Raw genomic sequence first — 24,724 nt, 5'->3', positions numbered from 1 at the left:
AAAATAGCGTGCCCACATACCATTTATTTCAATATAAATAATGCAGTTAGGTTGTTTGAAGATTTTTCTACCAGCACTGAATGCAAATGGACGGACATAATTTTGCTGTGTTTTTCACAATAATTAAGGCACGCAATTTCATCTTTAGACGGTTATTTATTTAGATTCTCTATGACAATGAAATGCAATTTGTCGAGCACTGATTGGGCAATTGAACTTGTAAGTATTTTATTTATTGATGAAGCTTTTAGTAAACGAAATTCTTTGAAAGAAAAGATAGCTTTTCGCTTAAACATTGTTGACATCGAACTTTTCAAAACCATCAAAGCGCAAAAACAATTGTCTAATTAGCTCAAGTGTTTTGTAATTGTGTCATGTCTTTTATAGATAACCTTTTTTTATATACGCATAATTAAGTTTTAAATTTTTTTTTATATATATACGTAAAGCTCCTGAACAAATTTTGTACGGAAAGTATTCGTATTAAATGACCAAAAATTCCAGGTTAGGGGATTATATAAGGCAATTGCCGAAGAATTAAGTACCTTGCAAGTTAGTTAAAACTTTATTAACTCTATCTCTTTCTAATGGTTTCCCATGTTGCGATTTTTCTTCTTTTTTTATGAAATCATGATGTGAAGGATCAGTAAAACTAAAAAGGTTCAACTGCTTTCGAGTGACTTTTGAAAATGAAAGGTCATCATATTTTCTGAAAATTTTTAGAATCAACGAGCAACGAGCGGATTAGATAGAGTTCTAATGTTTGAAGCAGCGATTCCCAAATTTTTTGGGCTACGGAACCCTAAATGATCCAACTTTTTTCGACGAAATCCCGACATTGTTAATAATGTAATATCTAAAAGCAATATAAAATAAAGTATCTAAATACAATTGTGAGCTTATTTACCAATAAAAGACTACTTTATTTTGAAAATTTGAGTGGGATTTTTTTCATAGTTTTGTTCATTAGTTGTCTTAAATTAGATTTAATATCCCAGCAGTTTATTTTGCACTACTGGAGCTGTATATATAGTTTTAAATTGGTTTTTGGTTTAAATACCTAAACTTAAAATGAAATAAATAAGCCCAATTATGATTTTCGTTCAAATGAAAGCTAAAAAAGAAACTTATTTCTTTATTAATGAATTTAGTAAATTATGATTTTCGTTCAAATGAAAGCTAAAAAAGAAACTTATTTCTTTATTAACGAATTTAGTAATTTTATTTTGATTTTAAAAGCGCGATGGCAAATATTTTTGCTACATTATTTTAATTAAAAAAAAAAAAAAAAACCTGGAAAGAAAGGAATTTTAGCGTATTTTATAAGCATTGCCCTTATTTGCAATTATAAGCAAATTACAAACCTCCTCATCCCTCTTGATGTTTACGTATATTTGGACGGCCTCCATAATGATGTCATAGTTTAAACTTTTGTTGATGCCATTCCCAAAATGATTTAATAAAAAATGCCTTATTAACGGTAGTTTATGAAGCATATGCGATTTTCTAACGATCATTTATCGTTTGCGTTTTCAAATTGCTCGTGGGTTTCACATTAATTTAAGTTTAGATTTGTTAAATATTGAATATTAATAAATTTAAAATAGTAGGGGAGAGTGGGGTCAATTGTAACAGGGTACGATTGTAACAGAGCAATTATTTCGAGTGTCGGGTTCTGGATTCGGTTCCTACGTGGCGCACAAGGTGTATTTAATAAATCTACATGTACACCCCTGCTGGCAACCATTTTTATGTACTTTTGAAAGAGTTATATCACAAAAGGTATTTTCACGATACGTAAGTATTTTTTTTGGTGTTGGAATATTATATTGTAACATAGTAATTTTGTTTAAACAAATAAAAATTATTAACCGAATATGTAAGTGGACACCTTAATTAACATTTAAAAAAAAAAGATTAGTTTTGTTAATTAACATGCATTGTTTTTAACAAATGAAGCTGAAATGGCGACTAGGGGACGATTGTAACAATAAGTAAAGGGACGACTGTAACAGCTGAAAATAAATAATCTTATGTTTACAAACCATTACTTAACTCTTTAAGAACCACCAATAGTTTCCTATATCATTTATATTATGTTGCATGTGCATTATTTTATTTGTCACCTTTCACAGCATAAATTAAAATTTTTAACCCCTTAAAGTTAAAAGTTTAACCCTTTAGGTCTCTGCTCATTATTATTTTTACTCCTAAAATATCACTACTATTTTGATCAATAAAAAAATATATCACAACTATGATAATATGTATAATTAACTATGTTTTAGTTGAATTTATGAACTGTTACAATTGACCCCGTAAGTGGGGACAATTGTAACAAGTGCACGACTGTCAAAAATTGTTAATAACTAGTATAATAACATTTGAAATAAGTTTTTTTTTTTTTTCTAGTAGAGGATAGTCTACTTTACTCGTCTGTCAATTAATACTAATAATATATTGGATTTTTTGTTAGTTAAAAATAGTTAAGCAAAAAATGTTACAATTGACCCCACTCTCCCCTACTTTTTTTTCCTGGTGTCTCTGTGTAATTTGCAAATAAATTATTCTGTATATATGATATATAAGCCTTAAAATAAGTGAATAAAATGCATTAATTTCGAATTTAAAGCACTTTTGCACAATTTTTTCTTCGTTTGCTTCGCATGTGCATTCTCATATTTAAAAATTACTTTTAAGTTAAGAAAAAAAAGTATTTGACTACAATTAAGAATTGCGTGTTTTCCCAGTGCATTGACATATTAATCTGCATTCATTAATTTTGCATACTCACGAACTCCATTTTCTGAATTCTTCGAAGATGAAATTATGAATATTTATATTTTCTAGTTTTCATTAATTTTTCTGAAGGAAACTTATTGATTTAGAATGTGCAGAAACATAGTTTTTATGCCTGAAACAGTGATATATAAATTTATCTTCTTTATATGCCTCTGCATTGGTAATATAAACATTTACTTACCAGATTAAGTATTTACCACAATTACATGGTTAGGGTGGAACTTAGTTTATCTTTAAGCTAATCGGACAACGCTGTGTGTTTTTTTTCTTGTGGAGGCACACCCTAAGTAGAGTCTTTTCATTTAAGGAAAAATATCAATAGTTTTTAGCCGAACGTGTTATTTATTTTTATTATTATGAAGATTTCGATCATTTTGTTAGCACAATTATAAAAAGATAATATTTCTCTTTCTCTTATTAATATTTTCACGCGTTCTATCAGTCTCTCTATTCAAATTGCTTAATAAAATGTTACAGAACGAATTCAATTTTTTTTAAAATAAAATTTCTACTTAAGTTCCCCCTCCCACTCTGAGCTGTGTTTTATAAATTTAAATTATTTCTAAAATTTCCGGCATTCCGCTTTACTCTAGGCGGGGAGAGAGAAACTTTGAAAATTGACTGTCCATGCTAGCAGCATATATACAATATTTCTTATAATAAAATAAGTTTGTTAATAGAACATAAATACACGCAGCCCAGAGAGAAAATTAATATGAATTCGAATAAGGCTTAACAAAACCGTAGCTGGCAGAAATTAAATATTACGAAATTATTTAATACAATTGGTAAATTTATGTAAATCATCTTATTATGACATAATTATCTTTATTATACAACTAAAAACATACATGCATTTTTATAACAGCAGTTTAATTAACTTGTTTCCGCGAAATGTTCAGTATCGTGCAGGGCAAAGTCAAATTTTCACCTTCTCTGCTCGATTGTAAACAAAAATATAGATCGTCTCTTTCCAAACGTATGCCGACATTGGCAGAAATAATTCATGAATAGAGTAAATGCATCTGAGCTTGGTGTAAGATTTATCGATTGTTGGTGTATTTTAACAATTCCCTTTAGTGTGTATGTGCGCCGCTCAATTCGGTGTTAACTGAAGATACCACACGATTTTTAAACACCAAATTCAGATAGGTCATACGCCAGAGTTTTTATGTAGGTATTAGATCGCAGATTATACGGAAAAATCAGAGCCGGATAACGAAAAATCCGGATAATTGGACAACTTAAACAACTATGAGAATGTTTTAAGTAATTTCCCTTCGCATTTCTCAAGGCTTTGAATCGGCAATTATAGTGCTCATTATAGCATATTACAAATGACGTGTTCAAAAGTTTTAATTTTTAAAAATTTTATTGGAAACTACTTGCCACCCATATTGATACTGGGCTGAATAAACGTGAGTTTTTTTTTCAAGGCTACTGAGGGACTGAAAAAACCATTTTTCCACACCTTTTAGATATTCTAAAAAAAAAAAAAANAAAAAAAAAAAAAAAAAAAAAAAAAAAAAAAAAAGGTGCTTTCGTTTTTTTTTTATTTATTATTTTTTTTTTAGAAGAATCAACTAGAAACGTGGCTCTTTGACGATTCGGATAATTGAACAATCCGATTAATCGGCGTTCGGATAATTGGACAATCCGGTGAATCAGTGTTCTACTGTATCTGTTAATGTAGTAACATCTGTATATTGTTCCCCAACCTTTTTATCACCGCGGACCTGTCAACATTTGATAATTTTACCGCGGCCCTCTGGGAGGGGGACGTTGATTGTTTACATTTTAGATTATTTTGATTTATTAATTTTAATTTAATTGTATTTAAACATGCCATCAAAATAAAATACAGTTACACCAAAAAATAAGTATAAAGTGATTTGACATTTTAACTTACTAACATTTTAACTACACTTTAACTTACTTAAATCAAATAGTCACGATCGAGAGAGAAGACGAAGTTCCTCATTAGTTCCAATTGTAAATTTCGTGCCCGCTTTAGTTTTTTATTTATGATATTTACAGTTATGATGATTGATTTTTTTTTTTATTAAAACTATTTGAAAGAGAAAATAGTTGCAGTGGTTTTCATTCTTTTTTTTTTTCTTTTTCTTTTTCTTTTTAAAGCAGTAAAAAATTTATGTCACTACCTTCGGAGTCCCCCTTTTTTTAAATAAGTAAAATTTTAATGGAACTATTTTTAATTTGGGATTTATTTTTAATTTAGGGTATAAACCTAGGAATTTAAATTCAGTTTGAATGAAATGGGCGGCCTGGTACCATTTGATCCACGGACCGGTACTGTTCCGCGGACCGGGGGTCTAAGGTACCCATGACCAAATTTTGATAACTTTTAATGATGAAAAAAAAAAAAATTTACGATAACGAAAAATATTTGGTTTTACTTCCTCTCTTCAAACGCTCCTCCTTCACACCCGTAGTGTGTTCAACAAGTCTACCATTGCTTCCTACATTCTGTACAGAAAAATATTTTTTTCTCCCCACTCCCCTTTCTTTCCGATAGTCGCGGATTCCGGATGTCCACTATTGCTTTTCTTGTTAAAATAAATAAACAAATAAATAGTAATGCTTAATTGCTTATACATAATAGATATGAACACGTGATGCAATTGCAAAACTGTTACTCCTTTTTCTTAATTTCAATTTGTGATATTGTATTGTTAATGATGAAGTCTCACCGCGTGAGTCAGCATTTCCTTATTAGTATAATTACATCGATAAAATGAAAGATAATATGTTGACATAATTTTATGCATGCTGTATTTGTTATTTTAAAAAATCTGTGGTACATAATCCATATTAACATGACTGCCGTCATAGGCGATTTTGCACGATGCTATTTCAGCAGGATTTTGCAAGATATCGATATTTGACGATATGTTTCGATATTTTTCAATTCATCTAATTTATTTTACTCTTACATTATGCAGATTTGTTTTATTTTTATTAAAAAAGATAAAAGTGAAAAAAACTATTCTCATGTAGACCTCCTTTGCTATCTCGTGTACCGTAAAAAGGGGAGTTTAAGTAATTTAAATAGGCATTTCTTCATATAATTCTCATCCATGTAGCTCAAAATTAAATTTGCTTTATATAGATCAGTTACCAACTGGCTGCTTGCGGGCCGCATCCGGCCCTCGAAGCCTTTTTTTGTGGCCCGCGAACTATATTATTTTTCATTTTGTGCTGACAATTTTCGTAAAAAATCTATATGGGTTTAAAATACTTTTCTTTCGTTAAAAAAAAAAAAAAAAAAAAANTCTTCGAAAAAAAAAACTAATTTCTTCGTTTTTGTAAAATTTAGCATACCAACGGTGCAAAAAAATTTATTTCTCAGGTTTTGCACCCAAGAAAATATTTATTATTATTTATAATTCAATACTTTTGTTTCGAACAACTTGATAAAAATCTGACAGTAATATTTGATGATCCTTCAAACATAAAAAAAATCCTTTATAAAATTTTGACCAAGTTGCGGCCCGCCATTTGACTGGTGTTTTTAATTGGGGCTCCCGGCCTCACGTAAGTTGGAAACCCCTGATATAGATTGTATAATTTTCTAAATAGTAGGTCGCCGAACAATGCAAACTTAGGCATTTTACATCGCTTTTTCTAAGCACAATGCGTTAAGTGAGGTTAACAATGTTTAGAGAATTTATATGAATTTCGAACAAAAATACCAAGGACCCATGTTAAGTCGTCGTTCTAGCAACCGTAATTGTGAAATAGGATACATAAAAACTTCTCCAAATTCTCAAAAAAAGAATTTAAGGCGAAGTACTCGAAATTACCTAATAAAAACGGAATGCGTGATGTCGACTTACACCTATTCATATCGTAAAATATATTCCAGCATTGTTTTAGATGTCGACAAAATGTAAAAATAAAACAGGGTCAAAGTCGAGCAAAAGCGTGCATCTATCCATATATTTGACACGCATTTATTCCCTCGACAGTAGCTGAAAGTACTGTGCTTTTAGATTTAAATCAATTGTACCTTTATATGAATGCACATTATTTTTTATTCACTATAGTTTTTGTTTTGTTCACTAAGTCACTTTCACTAAGTCACTTTCACTAGAGATACGCTGTTTTGAAAGGGTCATTGTGAATAGTATGCACTTTATGCAAACACTGAAGAAAAAGTGGAATAACTCTTTACTTTTTTGTCGTTATTGATTAAAACAGTAGATAAAAACTCTCCTGTCCAACTTTCATATTCATTTTTATGGTTGGACAAACAATATTAGTGTTTTTTTTTTTTTTTTTGTTGAATTGTAATGGCAAAAGTTAAGTTGTATAGTTACTATGGAAATCGTCTCGCGGAAATGTCACCGTCTGTTCAGTGTTTTATATTCATACTCATTCATTTTAAATTTCTTTTATGAGCATTCACTTCTTTTTTATGCTACGTCCACTGTTATGATTTAGTCAACATTAATCTGAATTTTCGAAATATGTTCTGCGCAACTTTAAGGTTCCGTGGCGGGATTACTGAGTTAGGATTTTTTTTTTTAACTAATAATAATTATGTTTGTATTAAAGTAATTATCCATAATTTATTTAATATTTCGGTTGTTTATATGAAATTGTTTGCGTAAATGCCGTTGAAAATAATTATTTTACGACTACTTTATTTTTTAAATATTTAATTAGAGAAATAAGAGTCGCAGTAGCTGTTTGATACGAATTCTGCATCTCACAGCTCGCACCGAACACAGTTCTGAAGGAAGGCTAGTTTGTCTCAATGCTTGGTCCAGAAATTCCCTTGTCTTCTGGGCTGGGTTAAAAAATGACGACTGTTCAACGCCAGTTATAAAATAAAATGAGATTAGAGGAATGAAGATTTTTCATGATTTTATCATTAATTTTATATAAGGTTTTATGTTCGATAGTTAAATTTGCAGTCCTTGTGCTGTATCTTGTGTAGTTATGAATTTGTTTTTGGGTGCATATACATAAGCTGAAAATGTTATGGCTTCGAAATGAAAAGTAAAAAGAACTTCTATCAACGTTGAAAATGGTTTTTAGGGAACCATATTCCTTTATTAAAAAGTGAAATAATTTTATTTTAATTCGAAACGCTCGTTAAGAGATACTAATGCAGTATTTTATTAATGCATATTCTTTTCATAATTTGTTCAATATACTTTTTTTTACTAGAAACATAGTATTTTCTTTTAAAAAATGAAATTTCTATTCATATGCATATTACTTGAAATGATTTCAGGAAGACCTAACATTCTGAAAGATTAAATAAATTAGGAACCGTAGGTTGGATCTAAATATAATCATAATAATAAGTTTTAAAAATCATCACTGCATTACCCCTTTAACTCTTCCACGGAACCCTTAAGTTCCGCGAAACACCATTTAGAAACCTTTGGCCTAGGGGCAAGCTATCAAGAAAGAAAATAAAGGGTTATGTTAGATATGTAGTCAACAAAAAGGTTTTTTTTTGTTTTTGTTTTTTTTGGAAGTGTGAAGCTAATTTCCCAAAAATGGCAAGAGTTTTCTTTTGGAAAGAGGAAGATAACTTGGCTTTGAAGTGTGGCAAAGCAAACATGAGGCTGTTTTTCTAAGGCTCCGTCGTAATATGATAGAATACTTTTTTTGCGTATAATAGTCTATTTTTATATTTACTGTGAGTTTTCAACTGTTATGACCTAACATGACTGTTAGGTCAAGTTCAGCTTATCCCAAGCCAGCGCTATCTACGCTTATTTTTAAAATGGCCCATAACGTCAATTTGGAGGAAAGCCACAGCCTTGTGAAAATGAAAAGCTTTTGTGGTCTAATTTTTTAAGACATAAAAACTTACTCCAATGCTGCATTACCTGGGCTCATAAATTTTGCAAATACTGAGAATAAGGCAGTGATTTTGATAATTTTCATCTAGGTGGGAAAATGTCGCCAAATTGGCGATTTTAAAAAAAAAAAAAAGAAACTTTTTTAATAGCTTTTAATATATGTTATTTGTCTGTTCTAAAGCCCAGATAATTTTTCACGGTAAAATTATACATAGTTTAAAATCATCGCATTGTGTAAGGCACTTAAAACTACGGCTTTTTTTTTGTTGACATTTTTCATTATCTTTTTATTTGGCGACAGAGCTTCGAAAAACAGTGTTAAAAGGTTAATATCATAGGCAAGAAATAAGTTGAAATGATGTCCATTTTTCGCGCTCCTGTATTGATACCAATAATAAAAATCCATTTTGCCATCTCTCGTAAGACATTCTTCAATTAAACAAACAACAAACAGTGGAAGAAAAAAAAATATTTCCCCTTCAAAAAAAAAAAAAGTTTCTAGAGAAGTTATATATAAAGCTGTGTAGTAATTTTTAACACGTTATAAACTTATAATGTTTGTATCTTTGATATTAGTATTTTGATGTTGATTTTTAAAATTGGTCGTGACCCATGACTTCTCGTAATATTCCGTTCTCGTTTATCGTGTTTTTACTGTATCTATTTTAAATAGAAACAGTGTACTTGTAATTTTTAAATCCTAAAAGAATTTCATCGTGTACATTTGAGGGAAATTTATGCCAGTAATAAATTCATATACGGCCCTGAAACAGCACATGATAATTCTCGAAATGGCGGACAAGATGTTAAGTTCTGAATAATAAATTATTGAATTTTAACTTCCTATTGTTCGGTTTGCTAACGTCAGCCCGATGAAAGAGAAGATTTTTCAAGGTTCATTTACGAAAAATCATTTTTTACTCCCTCCTATCAATTAGGCGTGTTCATCAAATCATTAATTTGTCATTATTTGAGGTACTTGGATTACGAAGACGTTGAAAAAAAAAACAACTTCAAATCGAACTTTTGTCCTCTTGGTAAACTTTCACGTCACGTCCTTGTAGAATTGCAATTCTTTTGCCATGCCATTAACGTGACTTAGATCATTTCTAAGAAATCCTCTTGCTTAAAAATGATGAGATCTTAAAAAAAAACTGGTTCGACGAAAGTGAAAACTAGAGGGAGATAAGCTAAGCGACATGCAATTCAGAATGCATGTAGCAATAGCGAAGGACTGCATTGTAAAACGTGAAATGGAACAGAAGCTTTTGTGCAAGTGTTAAATCTTTTTCAATTAACCCTCCTGGAAGTTTTAAATTTTTTTATGTTCTGTTATTCGCTTATTTCTAAAACTAAATTATTTGATGACATGAAATAATTTTCAAGCTGATATTCTTGCTATTAAAATTTGATGTTCAGAATGATTCTTATTTGTTTAAGTACACAGAAGAATTTTTGATTTACTTCAATATATTTGAATTTTTGTTATGTACCAGAGGTAAAAGGCTTATTAAATTACGTACATTTTGGGATGTTAATATTGTGAAAATTTTAATTACCCTTGGAATATCATTGTCGACTTTCCAGCTCGTATGGTATGTAAATACTTATGTGTTATTTAAGTTTTTATTTATATAGATATGAAAAGCTTAGTTAGGTTATGTTATATCAAATTTCTGATTTTGAGAAAAACAGCTTTAGAATGTAGAGATGTTTGTTTACAAAGCAGTAAAACAAATATTTAAAAAAAAAAATTAACTTGACGAAATTATTTTTTAGTATAGACGTGCTCTTACTCTCAAAAATATATACATTTATGATTTATAGTACTTTGACTAAGATTTTTATGTACGAGACTATACTATCTTTTTAATTTGTGTTTATTAAGATTGTAGATTAATCTATATGGGTTAATGAGTGAGTTAAAAAAAATCTGTGTATCAAATGCGAATTAATTCTTATATTCATACTTTTATATAAGAATACTTTCATATAAATACTTTCATAGGGGAATGTTATTATTATTTTTTAATTAATTTTTTTAATACAATATTTTAAATAATATTAACACAGCAGTTCTCAAATGATGTTCCGTGTAAAAGTTAAAGGGGTTCCGAGAGTTAAGACCCTTTTTTAAGCCGTTAACATTTTTTAAAACTGTAATTTTATTTTGATACTATCAATAATCTAATATTTATTAATTATTCCGATTGTCTTTATGAAATTATTTAAAGTAAAATGCAAGAGAGAGAGAAATTAAATTTAAAAAAAATATCAAATGACAACAATTATGAAAAAGACGTGCATTCATAAAAAATTTGAATAATATTTCACCTTACGACTTTCAAATCAAAATAACTGAATTCTTTACTGAAATATGTTTCTCAAAATATCATTTTCAACGTTTATGCCATTTTTTGTTTTTAATTTTATATCAATAAACAATAAAACCAATTTTTTGTTAAACTAGATTCACCTCCAAGATAAAAAAAAATAAAATGAAAATGAAAAAGATAAAATAACGATGAATGAAAAAGCGTTGGAAAATTTAATGCCTCTTAGTAAATATAAAAGAGTCGGAAATCAAAATAAAATAGTCTTTTAATGCAGTGTTTCCCAAAGTGTGGTACGCGTACCCCCAGGGGTACGGGAACAGTTTAGAGGGGGTACGCGTTCTTATGCGAAATATCTTTCAACAAACGAAAATTTCAAAAAAAATTTATTTAAAAACAAAGCTAACCATGAAAATTTACGATTACGTATTTTTCTATTGGCTATTTTTTGCAGAATCAACAGTTAATAAGTTTTGGTGTCAACAGCCAGTTGTGATTTTTAACTTTTGTGCAATTTTTTATAATAAAAAATACATTCATTTTTCTATTAGTGGTACACAGCGTTACGAAAAATTTAGAAAGGGTACACAAAAGTCATAAGTTTAGGAAACACTGTTTTAATGCGTATACAATTGTTTTTATTTACTCTATTTTTAACTAAAGTCGGGGTTCCATCAGAAGATGGCTGATTGTTTAGGGTTCGGTACCCTAAAAAAAATTGGGAACAGCTAATTTAACCTATAAAAAATATGTATAACGAAAAATATTTCTGTTTTTCCCTCTTTGTATTTCATACAGCTTAATCCGCTCTTATATTGCTCTATAACAATTTAATTTCTGTATTAAACCTCCGGTCATTTTTACTTTTCTTGCCTATAAGCTTGGATGAAAAACATCTTAAAACGTTGAAAAACAATAACGGTAAAAGAAAAAGCTACGTCAGGAGAAAACAAATAATGATTAGTATGTTATTTCATACAACAATTAATGTCGTAACATTAATCTCGCACATGGCGGCGCTTGCTCTTTCCGCTTATTTTGTGTTGATTTCATTTTCGAGAGGCGTTCGTATTAGTTTTGTCTTCACTCTAGAGTTTGGCGGGTGATGTTCCGGAGATCGGGTACTGTGGCTGCGATCCAAATTTGAAGCTATTTTTATAAAAGGGAAAATGAAGCAAGAATAATGGTAAGCTTTATTCATTTCAAAATGAGAAGATTTCTCAAAAATATTCTACGGACACTTTCGAAATCGATTTATTTAACCACCGTTAGGGAACTGTTGCTATTAAACAGTCTGGTAAACAAAGGCGGATTTCAATGAATATTATACATAAAAAAATTTTTGTTCGCGGATTAAAAGTAAAGAAGGTTAACTGCTAATGTGAGTCTGTGTTGCTTAGAAGTGTATACGATGTGTAATTTTTAAATGTATAATATATTTATTGCTCTTCTGCAAAAATATATTTCTTAAATAATTAATGTCAGTAAATTTTAAGTTAAGTTATAATGTCCCTGAAATTTCTTAAAATGTCACAGATCATCAACTCCATGTTCTGATAGTTTTTGCAATTATTTAAAAAAATTTAATTATAGGACAAGTTAAGATAAAAAATTTCTCCTTTTTATTAAAATTTTTTTTTGAATCTTCTTTAACAGTATATATTTTGTTTGGTACAATCAAAAGAATCAATGGAAACGAGGTGCTTTTCTGAATTTTATATTTTGACAGTTATCTTTTAAATTTTTGTCTGGTATCAGTGTAAACAAATTTTTATTCTATGCATGCAGTATGTTTTTATTAATGATTCTAGTAATTTTAAAATACAATGCTTTGATAAAAGAGCATAATTAAAAAAATACTGAACAGTATTAAAAATTAATTTGAAATTTAATTAGTGCATATTATTTTATTTAATGCTGCATTGTTATGCTTGAAGCTTCATTGTGCTCAAATAAATTTCAAACAGGAAGTTTATTCTTTATTTAATGTTAAATCATTAGTACTAAAAAATATATTTAATTCACTATTTAATAGGTATATATTCATATTTCATTAATCAATTATTTTAAAATATTTAATTGTAAAAATATGTTACCATATATTTACCATTCTTTTTTAAGTGGAAAGTAAAAATTTGTATTTTTTAAATTGGAAAAAAATGGACTTGATCATTTTTAGTAATAAATTGTCACAAATGTAGTAAATTGAATACTGCTAATTAATGACATTAGATAATACTGAAGTATGATATTTTCGAATATAGAGGCAAAGGAAAACTCATTCTTTTACATACATAACTATTATATAATTTTGATATTAAATATTTGCTTGCATCTTAAGTTGAAATTTAAAGTAATGTAATAAACATATTCAAAATTTCCAGTTTTTCTCTTTTGTCATGTAAGCCCGTTTTCGGAAAGAAATTCGATATTTTTTTATTGTTTATTTATTATACCATTGAGTAGTTAGTAAAATTTTCACGACGCTTGAATAATAATAATTTAATAATAAATAAAGTTAAATTTTTTAGCTAAAATTTTCATCTGAACATAGACGCAATTTATTTTCATAGACAGGCACACATTCTTTCGTTTCTTGGTGTAGAACAGATTTCTTTCTTGTTAAAAATTTTTTCCACGCTTCTTCAATATAAGTTATTAAATTCTCAGGCTGTTTCTAAATTAGTTGAATTAAAACCAAAAAATTTAAGTTTAGAAGATGTTAAAGCGAAAGTTTTTTTTTTCTTTAGATAATCTTGAAAAATGGAATATTTACAATGCTAAAACTCTTTCATAATACTTGGTTTTATTACTGGAAAAACCATATTCTGCTTCACTGTTAATTATTTTACTCAAAGGCTATAAAATTTTTCCAAGTAAAAAAACTGAAATCAAAGTCAAGTGTTAGAAAAATATGGCTTTAGTACCGACGTCTGAGTTATAGATAATGCGTCAGAACAGAACCAAGCCAGAATATACAAAATGAATGCAATCAAATCGGATTAGCTGGACTGGAAAAAAAAAAGCTATAAATATGCCGTCATCTTGATAAATCTATGTGCAGTGCAGGGGAAAAAACAACCAAGACCACCCTGAATAACCAAATAAACATACTTTTTTTAAAAAGTATGTTTATTTGGTTACCTTTCTCTCAATAAGCATACCTTTTTTTCGACGAATCTGGATTTCTGACCACCAAAGTATAGGTTTTTTTTTTTCGCTATCTGGGTAATATGGTCCTAAAAGTTTGGTCAGATGACCGGTCCTAAGTTTGGCCCTCTAATCTTAATTTTGCTTATTTTTCTATATCTCTTGGAACTTTTCTAGCGAATTAAAAAAAATTTGCACACAATTATGAAATTCGTTTATCTTAAGATAATTCAATGCAAAAACTAAATCATAGTGAATATTTTTTTAAAAATTTATTTAATAGTACCCCAAACAATTTTTTAATTGTAAGGTATACAATTTATTACATCATTTTACAGTACTTAATTTCACATGGCAAAATACAAAATTTGAGCGAAATCGGATGAATAGTTCATGAGAAATCGAATTTTAAATATACGACTCTTTCACAAATTTTTTTTCTCTGGAACTATTCATCCGATTTCGCTCAAATTTTGTATTTTGCCATGTTAAATTAAGTACTGTAAAATGATGTATACAATTTTTATACTTTACAGTTCAAAATTTTTTCGACTATTATTTAATAACATAATAAAAAATAACAAAACATTTACTAAAATGTATTTTTGCATCAAATTATCTTTAGATAAACGAATTTTATAAATGTGTGCAAAATTTTTTCAATTCGCGTAAAAAGTTTTCGAGATCTGGCGAAATATGCAAAAATTAAAATGAACATTATTTGGTGAAAACTTTGAATCGCTCTCTTGACCAAACTATTAGCACCATATTTCCCAGATTTCGGCTATATTTTGGGGGTCAGAAATATGGATCCGTCTGTGGAAAAAAAGTATGTTTATACAGAAAAAGTACGTTTTTATGTCTGGTTTTGTAACAAAATATCGTCTGACCTGAATAATTAGCAAATTTGAAGTCACTCCCTCAAACCATTGAGCTTGAAGATTCGTTTATTAGATCTAAAGTTATTCAGGATGGTGCGTTTTTTCTTCTTCTTTTTCTGCGCAGTGCACAACACTCAAAAATTGGCCGGATATATAAGATTGACAGGCAAATAAATGTAATTTAAATCGTGACCTTGACGGCGCATTAGTTAAGGAAAATAATGAACTTAGCTAAGTATAGTATTCAATTGAGAGTTTGCTAATTGAAAGGTATAGAAATATAACATTGGCTATTTCGTACATTTGGATGCAATCAGAATAATCATTGCTCAATGCCCAATAACACTAAAATTAAATTGCGTCTGTCGTAAAATGTTTGATGACTGCAAATAAACTCAACCACAAAGAGCTATTAATATTAATGTTTTAGAAGACAGATAATAAAATACAGATTAGTTGTAATATTGTATTACAGTGGAGTACAACTTTTCTGAGAAAGGGCCAACCACTGGGCGAATGAATTGAGTCTCTACGATGCAAGAATGATTATTAAGTCACCTAAAAAAGCAATTAAATTGCTACTATGGAAACTAACTGAACTTGTTCTATTTTCCGAAAATGTGTAGGGATATTTTAATTTAAAAAATTAATAATTTGTTCGGTAATTTATAAAACATATCAAAATCTCATTTCTCTGTGGGAAAACAATTTTAATATTTTTGACTACGTGCTGAAGATAAATCCCGAAAAATTTGAATTAAAAATGTCATGTGTAAGAAAAAAGTTTCTTGGAATGATTCAAATTTGTTAATAAGACTAGGACTTTTTTGGTACAATTTAGATGGTTTGTCAGAATTTAATTAAAAAACTTTAAAAAAAGTATAAAAGCATTTCAAGCAATTTATTTTTTGGCTAGAAGGCAAAGGATTGCGTATAAATTAATCAAAAACTACTTTTGTTTACTGAGCTGCAGGTTGTAAATCGCTAAAGTAATACCAAAGTATAAAAACCAAATATTTTTTTTAACATAAATTTTTTTTAAAATCAGAGAGTTCGTAAGGCAACTGAAGTATTTAAAATTACTTTAATCTAACATTGTCAAAGCATATTATGTGTATAAACATTATTTAAATTTGTATTTAGATTTAAAACTGTAAGTTCTTTTTCAAATACAGTTTAATGTTAATTATAGTTTTTTTTTAAAGTTATAAACTTAACTATTTTTAAGTAGGCGTTTGGGTTTCGCATTAATGATTAACGATCGTTAATAGGAAATAAAGTTTGCTTGCATAACGCATAATTAGCTTACACTTACGCAAGGTGAGGAAAAAAATATCAAGAATCTTGTTTTTAAGTTTTTTTTAATTTTCTTCAGGTGAATTAATTGCATTAAAATATTTTGATTTTCGTATTTTGTTACGCAAAATGCGTGTAATCTCTCTCTATTTTTTTTCTTCATTTATAATTACTGTATTTGTTAAACGTTATTTAAAATTCGATTTAAAAAGTTTTCTATCCCCCCCCCCCAAAAAAAAAAAGTTATCGTTTAAAAAAATAACTTGTTTAAAATTTGAATTTTTTTTCAAAAATAAAAAGGAAACAGAGTAAAAGGGAAGATAGAAATAAAATAAACTTCCTCATCTATTCCTGCAAATGTAGAATGGTTTATATTCAGAATCAATTGCTGCATGCTTTTTTTCATTGTGTTAGATTTAAATGTAAACTTGAAAAAGTGTAATAACATAATAGGGTTGAAGTGAAATTGGATTATTCAAGCTGGAACATAGAGCTGCAACAAGTATGATACACTAACGCCTAGTCGTGTTCTGTTTCTGTTATATAATTTCAAGTTTGATAATACTATTAGTATAGTAGCCTAATTATTCTTAGTAATATTTTTCAATCCTTCATAATCCAGTGCACTTTATAAATATTTTCCTTGTTTCAGAGCTTGTTTATTATAATAATCGTAGAAAAAAAATGTCAGCCGAAATTTTTTTTTAAACATATTCTACAATTGGTACTTGTGCCAAGAGACGAAATACAAAAATTTTTAATTCGGAAAAAGTACTAATTAGTTTAATTAGTAAAATAATAAACTTATTCAAATTTTTTCATAATAAAAGTGCACAAAAACTAACGCTTGGGAGAAAAAAAAGAATTAAAAAAGCTAAGAATTTATATATAAAGCCTGTTAAACGAGCGATATACCACAAATTTCGAAGAAGAATAGATTTTAGAGCAGGAATAGAATCAAATAGGACTGTGTTTCCCAAAGTGTAGTACACGTACCCCCAGGGGTACGGGAACAGTTTAGCGGGGGTACGCGTTCTTATGCGAAGTATCTTGCAACAAACAAAAACAAAAATTTTATTTAAAAACAAAGCTAGCAATGAAAATTTACGATTGCGTATTTTTCTATTGGCTATTTTTGCAGTTAATAATTAGTGGTGTCAACAGCCAGTTGTGATTTTTAACTTTTGTGCAATTTTTTATGGTAAAATAGTACATTCATTTTTTTTATTAATGGTACAGAGCGTTACGAAAAATTTAGAAAGGGTACACAAAAGTCATAAGTTTGAGAAACATAAATTAAAAACCTACATTATTTTATGACATTCCACCATTTTCCGAAAGTACACTGGTAAAATTAATTTGATTTCCTAGAAAAACGAAATATCTTGCAATGAAAGAAACCTTGACTGACAGCCAGTAGCTGTTTTCAACAAACCCACAATTCGTTGGTTCTTTATTAAAAACATCATTATACTAATTGGTATAACTTAATGTTTTCAGTTAGAATTAAATAAAATATTGCATGATCATTAACTCAGAGAAGTATAGAGGTCTTTTAAGCGAATTTTCGCTAAGTTTTAATGTTCTGTTAAATTACATACAGGACTATGTCATTTCTTTCCAGAAGTTTATAATTGAAGGGCTTGGGTAAATATAATGATGAGCCATAGGAATAGTTTTAATGTAAAAGTGTCATTTTTGAAATTTTTTTTAAAATTATATAATGAATTTTTTATTAATTATGTATTGAATTTCGCCCCTACGCGATACCTTCAACATGGCGTCATCTAGAAGGCAAACAATAAAGTTCATGGATGCGCCATAAGGAAAATTAAATGTTTCGTTGATAGTATTCCTTGAAATTCAATTTATTTCACGTATGCATCATGAAGGAAATTAAATGCTTCATTGATAGTATTCCTTAAAATGATTTTGAATGCTTAAAATTTTAGCTTTTTAAATTTTGGGCACTGCTTGAACTACAGCAATAATAGCAGATTCAACTAAGTTCGATAATTTGGTTCTATTATTCAGAATAAGTTTAAAATTTCAAATTTAATAATTTTTTTAATTTAAACTTTTTTAAAAATTTTGATTTTTTTAAAAAAAATATATACCCTATTTTTTATTTTTAACTACATTTTTGAATTAAAAGTTAGTTAGGATTGTTTATCTTAAAAATCATTGAGAGAGAAGTAAGTTTATCCATTTATAAAACTAGATGATGCAAAAACTCTTGCCTTGCTAAACAGATACGGTGTTTGAATCTTTGGTATAACATGGTTTTAATTTTTTTTCTTTTGGATCAAAAATTTTAATTTTATAAAACAATTGAAAAACGAAAGTAAATGTTTCAGTTGTACTTAGCGATAAATTCTCTTGAAGATGTTGAATTCTAATATCAAAAGAGGGAAGGGAGTAACCACTGCATTTTTATTTTGTATGCAAAATTTGTTGATCTTAGTTTTCCAATTTTACACAACTCCGTATCTAGTTTTTTTGAATATTCAGTTACTAAAGAGTATCTTATTATGCCTTTTGCAGTGTTTTTCTGTCTCTCTATTTTTAAATAATAAAAAAGGAAAAACCTGGAGAAATTTGAGACCTCCTCGAATTGTAAAAATTGCATGATTAAAAAAAATATTTAATTAGTGAGCTGATTAAAATTAGCATTAAAATACCATTCTTTTTCGATAGAAAGGAGATGCCATAAAAGATGGTGATAATTTCTATTAAGTTTTATCCCCCTCGTCCTTAATTCTTGTACTTGTATAAAAGAAAAAAAAGCTAAGTACCATATTGTTGAAGTTAAATTTTTGGCTCTGAATTCAGCGATTAAAAAAATATTTCTCTGTTGAAATGAAACGGTTTTACTAAGATTATAAGTAGTTGGCATTTTATAACAAAGATAATTTGTAAAAACTAAAAAAAAAATCAAAAACCATACAAGCTTACCTAGATAATCAGTAAAATGTTATGGTAATAGCCGCCTGAAAGAAACTTGTGCGGTTTTAACTATTTGTTAAAAACCTTAGCTTCACATTTACTATTTCTCGTAACACACAAATGTAAAAACACCGCCTTATTCCCATTAAAAATATTTCTCCCAAGAAAAAAAAATTCACGTATTGAACAATTCTATGAATGGTGACTTATAAGCATCTTCTTATGTTCGATTTGGAACTTTTGTTAAAACCTTAAATCTTTTGGCAAATGATGATAATTGAATTGTTTCAATCATTGCAAAAAATTTCAAACTCTTTTTTCTTTGATGCAATTCTCGGTTTCCGAGTTTAATGTTTGATTTTTATGTTATTGGGAAAAAAAAGTCAGCTATTTTATGATGCCTTCTCCCCCACATTTATTAAGAGAAATAATTCTTTCAGAAATATTGTACCAAACGACTTTCCAGATAATTTTATATTGTAGAAGATCAACTTTAACATTTATTCAAAAATAATTTTGGGCGTTTTGTTTTGTTTAGAAAAAGAAAATCTATTTTGGAAATATTTTTATTTTTCAAATCTGTGATTTTGATGAGAGTTGTAATATTTATGATTGATAATTTTTTGATAAATAAAAATTGCAGATTGTTTCAATTCTAAGTATCGTTTGGTGAGAATCAAAACATTTTATTTTAGACTTGAAGCGATTATTTCAGCAAATACAATTCTCATTTCCTACGACTAATATATGCATAATTATCGTATTGTTGTAAATAAATCATTAAGTCTAAATCGGTTTAAACAAAGAAGTAGATTTTGTAAAAAAATTTTCCTGGATTCAAAATTTAATGTAAAACAATTTGAAAAAAGAAATCTTTATTTAACATGATATGGACTTTTATTTTGTGAACTTTTATCTATCAGTAGTTTTCAGCGAATAATTCTTTTCATGCTTTTTTTTTTTATCGAATAAATGTGTCACATAAGTCCTCTTCCAAATTTTAAAACCTAATTCAAATTATTTCACCGATACAATAATACAATAAATAGAAGAACCATTTTCAAACTTATAGTATTTCATAGTGATATCAAAACATATCACTTTTCCTCTGACTAAAATTAAACAACTGGAAATTTTTTTTATTGATTTCAAAAAGAAATGACAATCAATATGGTCGAAAACAGGTTTTCTCAGCATGTTTTCGCTTGATAATAACAGCCATGTTTGATAGACGGTTAATTATGCAAGGCTTTGGTGTATATTTTTCTTCTTTATGACGCCACACGGTATCTGAAATCCAATTGTAATATAGTTTATTTTTTAAGCAGCAATAGACAATGCTTGTTATGTATTTATTTAAAAATAACTTTTGAGTTCTGTATTTTAAGTTATAGTTATGTATTTATATAAAAAAAAACTTTTGAATTCTGTATTCGGCTTTCTAACTGAAGATGTTTTAATATAGAAGATATTCAATCGAATGTAAGAAATTTCACGTAAATTCCGATTTTTCTAAAAACATAGGAAAACTAATATTGCAATAACTTTTAGAATATTGCAAAACTTATTATTTTCTGCGCATATTGCAATAACTTATATGTCTATATCGTGACATTATATCGACGAAAGAAATTTTCGATTCATAATTTTGACTTCTATACTTCTGATATGATTTAAGAAAATTTTTGGGCGATCTCATAATTTTTTTGTGATTTGTTTTAAAAATAGTGCAAGTTCAAATATTTTTTTTCTACACTTTCTATAATTTTGAAGAAAAAAATTTAATTTATTTTAAAAGTTTTTTAATCGCGAGTTTTGAAATTGATTTGCATTAAGCTTGTAAATGTGTGCGAAAGATCAGAATGCTAAATTGAAATATCTCTTAATTAGAGATGTACTGATAGTAATTACTCGGATTCGCCAATTTCATCAGGTATTCAGTGCCGGGTAACACACATTTTTGTTTGACGATATTTGTAATTATAGTAACTTTTAAATCATTCATACTTGGAAGTTTTGGAAATTCAGGTATAAATTCAAGTATTAATAATCAAACTGAAATAACTGTTGAGGTACGACATAATTTACTTTTGTGCAGAACTTTTAATTCAGCAAAATCTTGGTTTAATGGTTAACTTTGGAACAGAGAAATATGCTCGTTAAAGAAAGGTATCTGCTGCAGAGGATAGACATGAAAATTTAAAATCTAAATGCTAAATACTATTTTTAATTAATACAAAATTTAAAAGAAAAGGATTTTTATTGACATTTTTAAAACTATTAAAGTCATGGATAAAATTCCAATATAACTGTAGAAAAATGTGTGATATATAAGTGCATTACTCTTATACTAAGTTTGCTTATGAAATAATATATTTTCATCAATTGGGTGTGAAGGCTTTGAAATTTATAGAAGTATAATCGGGAACAGAATATGAATATTTTCTTACGATTAACACATTATTTGAATGATATTACTATAGTTTAAACATCATTGAAGATTAATTTTGCTAGTAAATACAAGCACATATGAAAACGGAGATAACTGTTTTAACAAAATTTGATAAATAAATGTTTAGAGGTTGCTTTTATTTTAGAAACAATTTTTATTTTTTTATTTTTACATAAGTCAACAAAAAACTTATCAGTAAACATTTTATTAATTTTTCAGTATAAGTTGATTTACTATTAATATTAAAAAGAAGCATGTATTAACTAATATAAATTGGCCATAGGTAACTTTAAAATAATTTTTACCTAGAAAGCGCGTTTCCTACTCTATATAACTCAGTAAATTCAGTTTCCAACCATATGTGGTTTTTGACGTTTTTTATCCGTGTAATGCAATAGTTTCACAGATAAAGATTGTCATGAAAACAAATTTTCTCCTTTTTTGTTGCTTGATCTGAAAGTAAGTTTCTATTTTGAGGGGTTCAAAATTATGTGATAAAATTGTAACATTAACCCCCTGCAGGACCGGCTTGAATAGAAAGAAGCGCTTCCCTAGGCCCACACTCTCCGAATTAATATGTACTAAAAAGTACGTATAGGTACTAATACGAGTGTACGGTATTGAGATCATGTTGATACAAAGGGTCTTGAAAGGAGTATCGTATCGCTTCGATCACGGTTTTGAAAGGGTTAAGAACAGTAAAACTGCTATATCAATCTTCTATTCAACATCTATAATAATGTAATGAAGAGTTTATGTGTGTGCTCGAACTCCAGAACCGTTTGAGCTTTGGACAGTGGGTGAAAGGGGCAATTTCAGCTGTAATCGTTCAAAAATTTCAGTTACATCGTTCGGGAGTTTTTTCATAAACTTAGAACTCGCCATTGATAAAAATGAGACTGTTACAAGCGATTTGCTTTCGTTTGAATATTTTAAAAATTACATCAGTGATATTTACTAGCTTATAGCTTTCATTAAAATAAAAAGAATTTTTGAATGTTCTTTAATATTTAATTATATTTTACTCGTTAATGCCATATAAGCTCAATTATCAGCATGAACATAATAGCATTGACGGATTACGTTACCAAATTAGTATTTCTAAAGTTACTTGAATCCACACCTTCTTATTTTGTTTATAGTTATGCTTTTAAAACCTTAATCTTAAAACTAAATAATTAAAAATCTACAGTAATTGAAATGAAAAAATACTGTATTGAAAAGAAAATTATGCATTCTGTCTTTCTTGTTATCATAGAATTTGACACTGAGAGGGAAGAATCAACTAAAAAACAGTCATCTACAACAGGATATAGAGTTTACCGAGAAATTACAGAGCGCTCATAACAAATGGAACTAAAATGTACGAGCTTTGTACGAAATATATCATCACTAATAACAGCACAAAACCAACCAATCCAGAAGAGCGAACACAAATGTCGAACAACTGTCGAGGTTCAATCTTAAACAAACACAAATGTTTTTATATCAGCGTCGTTTATGAAAAATTATAAAAAGCTAAGTATTTTTTTATTTTAGAAACATTTTCTAGTTCTTTTTCGTACATTTTAGCTTTTATTTCTGATAATTTCGGTTAAGACTAATAAGGTTTAATAAGCATCCCGATTTAACAATCGAATTGTCACGCTCTCTAAGTTGTCACCATAAACGAGCTGTAATATAAATAAAAAATTTTTTTCTTAAAAAGACCAATTTTATAACTAAAACCCATAAATTCTATTCTTTAGATACCCATATAATTCTAGCATACAACATTTATTCTATTTAACTGTAAAATCATTCTATTATTTTTTTTATAAACATTAATCTATAAATTTTTCTGAAGTTAGCTTGAAATATCAACTGTTACATAATATATGTAGTAACAATTTGTAATGACTAAATTAATTATTATTTTCAGGTAATCGGAAACTACACCATGCGTATCGTGCGTTTACGACTGGGGATTTTAGTAGGGATTGTCTTTTTGATTTTCCTCATCTTCCAAGTGCGGCTATCAATATGGAATCATTCTTACGAGCAAATTCCTGTGAGCGACGAAGAGATGGAACTTGCTTGCCGACATCCTGAGTTAGAATTAGCAAACCCTCTGATACTGGCGTAAATATAATTTATATTTCTTAAAGATACAAATTTTGCTGGAAGGTGAACTAAAAATACCTTATTATAATGTGAAAACCTGTCATTAATTGAATAAAATATTAATATTTTTCTCATTTTAAAAATAGAATATTGAATTTGAAGGTACTTAATTTCTGTAACACAAAGGTTATTATCATGCTTTATCACAGTATAAAGTCTATAAACAAGAATGACACTACAAAGTTAGATTTTGTCTGGGAAAGATCTCATTTTAGTCTATACAACTCTACAACATTCATTTTAGTCAGTCAACTCTTTTAAAATATTAGTTGATAAAGATACTAAATTACATTACTTGAGTGTTTTAGAGTTGGTGGAAGAAGTTTCCAAATGCATTTGTTAATGAACAATTAACAAAGTAACATTACAAAGCCTTCCTTTTGAACAGCAAATGATAGGTCTATATAAATTTTTAATGTTACTTTGTTAATGAACAATTAACAAAGTAACATTACAAAGCCTTCCTTTTAAACAGCAAAAGATAGGTCTATATAAATTTTGCTAATTGGTAGCTTTTAAATCAGGAATAAAGCAAGCCATAGTCTTTATTTTCATTTGAAAACTTTAAAGCTAGTTTACTCAATATTACTGAAATCTCACTATTTTGAACCACTTAGCTCCCCAAATTTAACTTAATATTGTTTGAACAAACTAATTAGTGGCAGCCAGTGTTGTTAAAAGATAATAAATCTGAAAACAATGTAAATTGCTTATAGTATTGCTAAGTTATGCAAGTCTTACATTTTGCTAAGCAACACATAGTAAAACAGCATGTGAATTTACTCAATTGCATGCTCCATTCATTTACAAGCAACTAAGTTTTTCTATATCATTTGTTTTAGGGGCAGTGGCGTGCAG

At 28.3% G+C, this 24,724-nt stretch overlaps 1 protein-coding gene across 5 annotated transcripts in view; it reads left to right on the top strand.

Moving 5' to 3' along the window:
• LOC107437563 (uncharacterized) overlaps positions 1 to 24,724 on the top strand; it is a 62,694-nt gene that overhangs the window by 27,301 nt on the left and 10,669 nt on the right. For 3 of the 5 annotated variants that reach the window (XM_071178654.1, XM_071178651.1, XM_071178652.1), the window contains exon 2: positions 23,625 to 23,824. In XM_071178654.1, the coding sequence (XP_071034755.1) occupies positions 23,643 to 23,824 (182 nt within the window). In that variant the 5' untranslated portion in view covers positions 23,625 to 23,642. Of the gene's footprint in view, positions 1 to 9,858; positions 10,241 to 12,008; positions 12,165 to 23,624; positions 23,825 to 24,724 lie in introns of those variants that run through there. The other 2 variants (XM_016049622.4, XM_071178653.1) reach the window with 2 other exon arrangements.

This window comes from Parasteatoda tepidariorum, chromosome 3 (genome assembly GCF_043381705.1).
Source record: "Parasteatoda tepidariorum isolate YZ-2023 chromosome 3, CAS_Ptep_4.0, whole genome shotgun sequence".
In the NCBI taxonomy this organism is placed as follows: domain Eukaryota; kingdom Metazoa; phylum Arthropoda; class Arachnida; order Araneae; family Theridiidae; genus Parasteatoda; species Parasteatoda tepidariorum.
The sequence above is the reverse complement of the archived record's forward strand: the minus strand, read 5'-3'. Positions and strand labels throughout refer to the sequence as shown.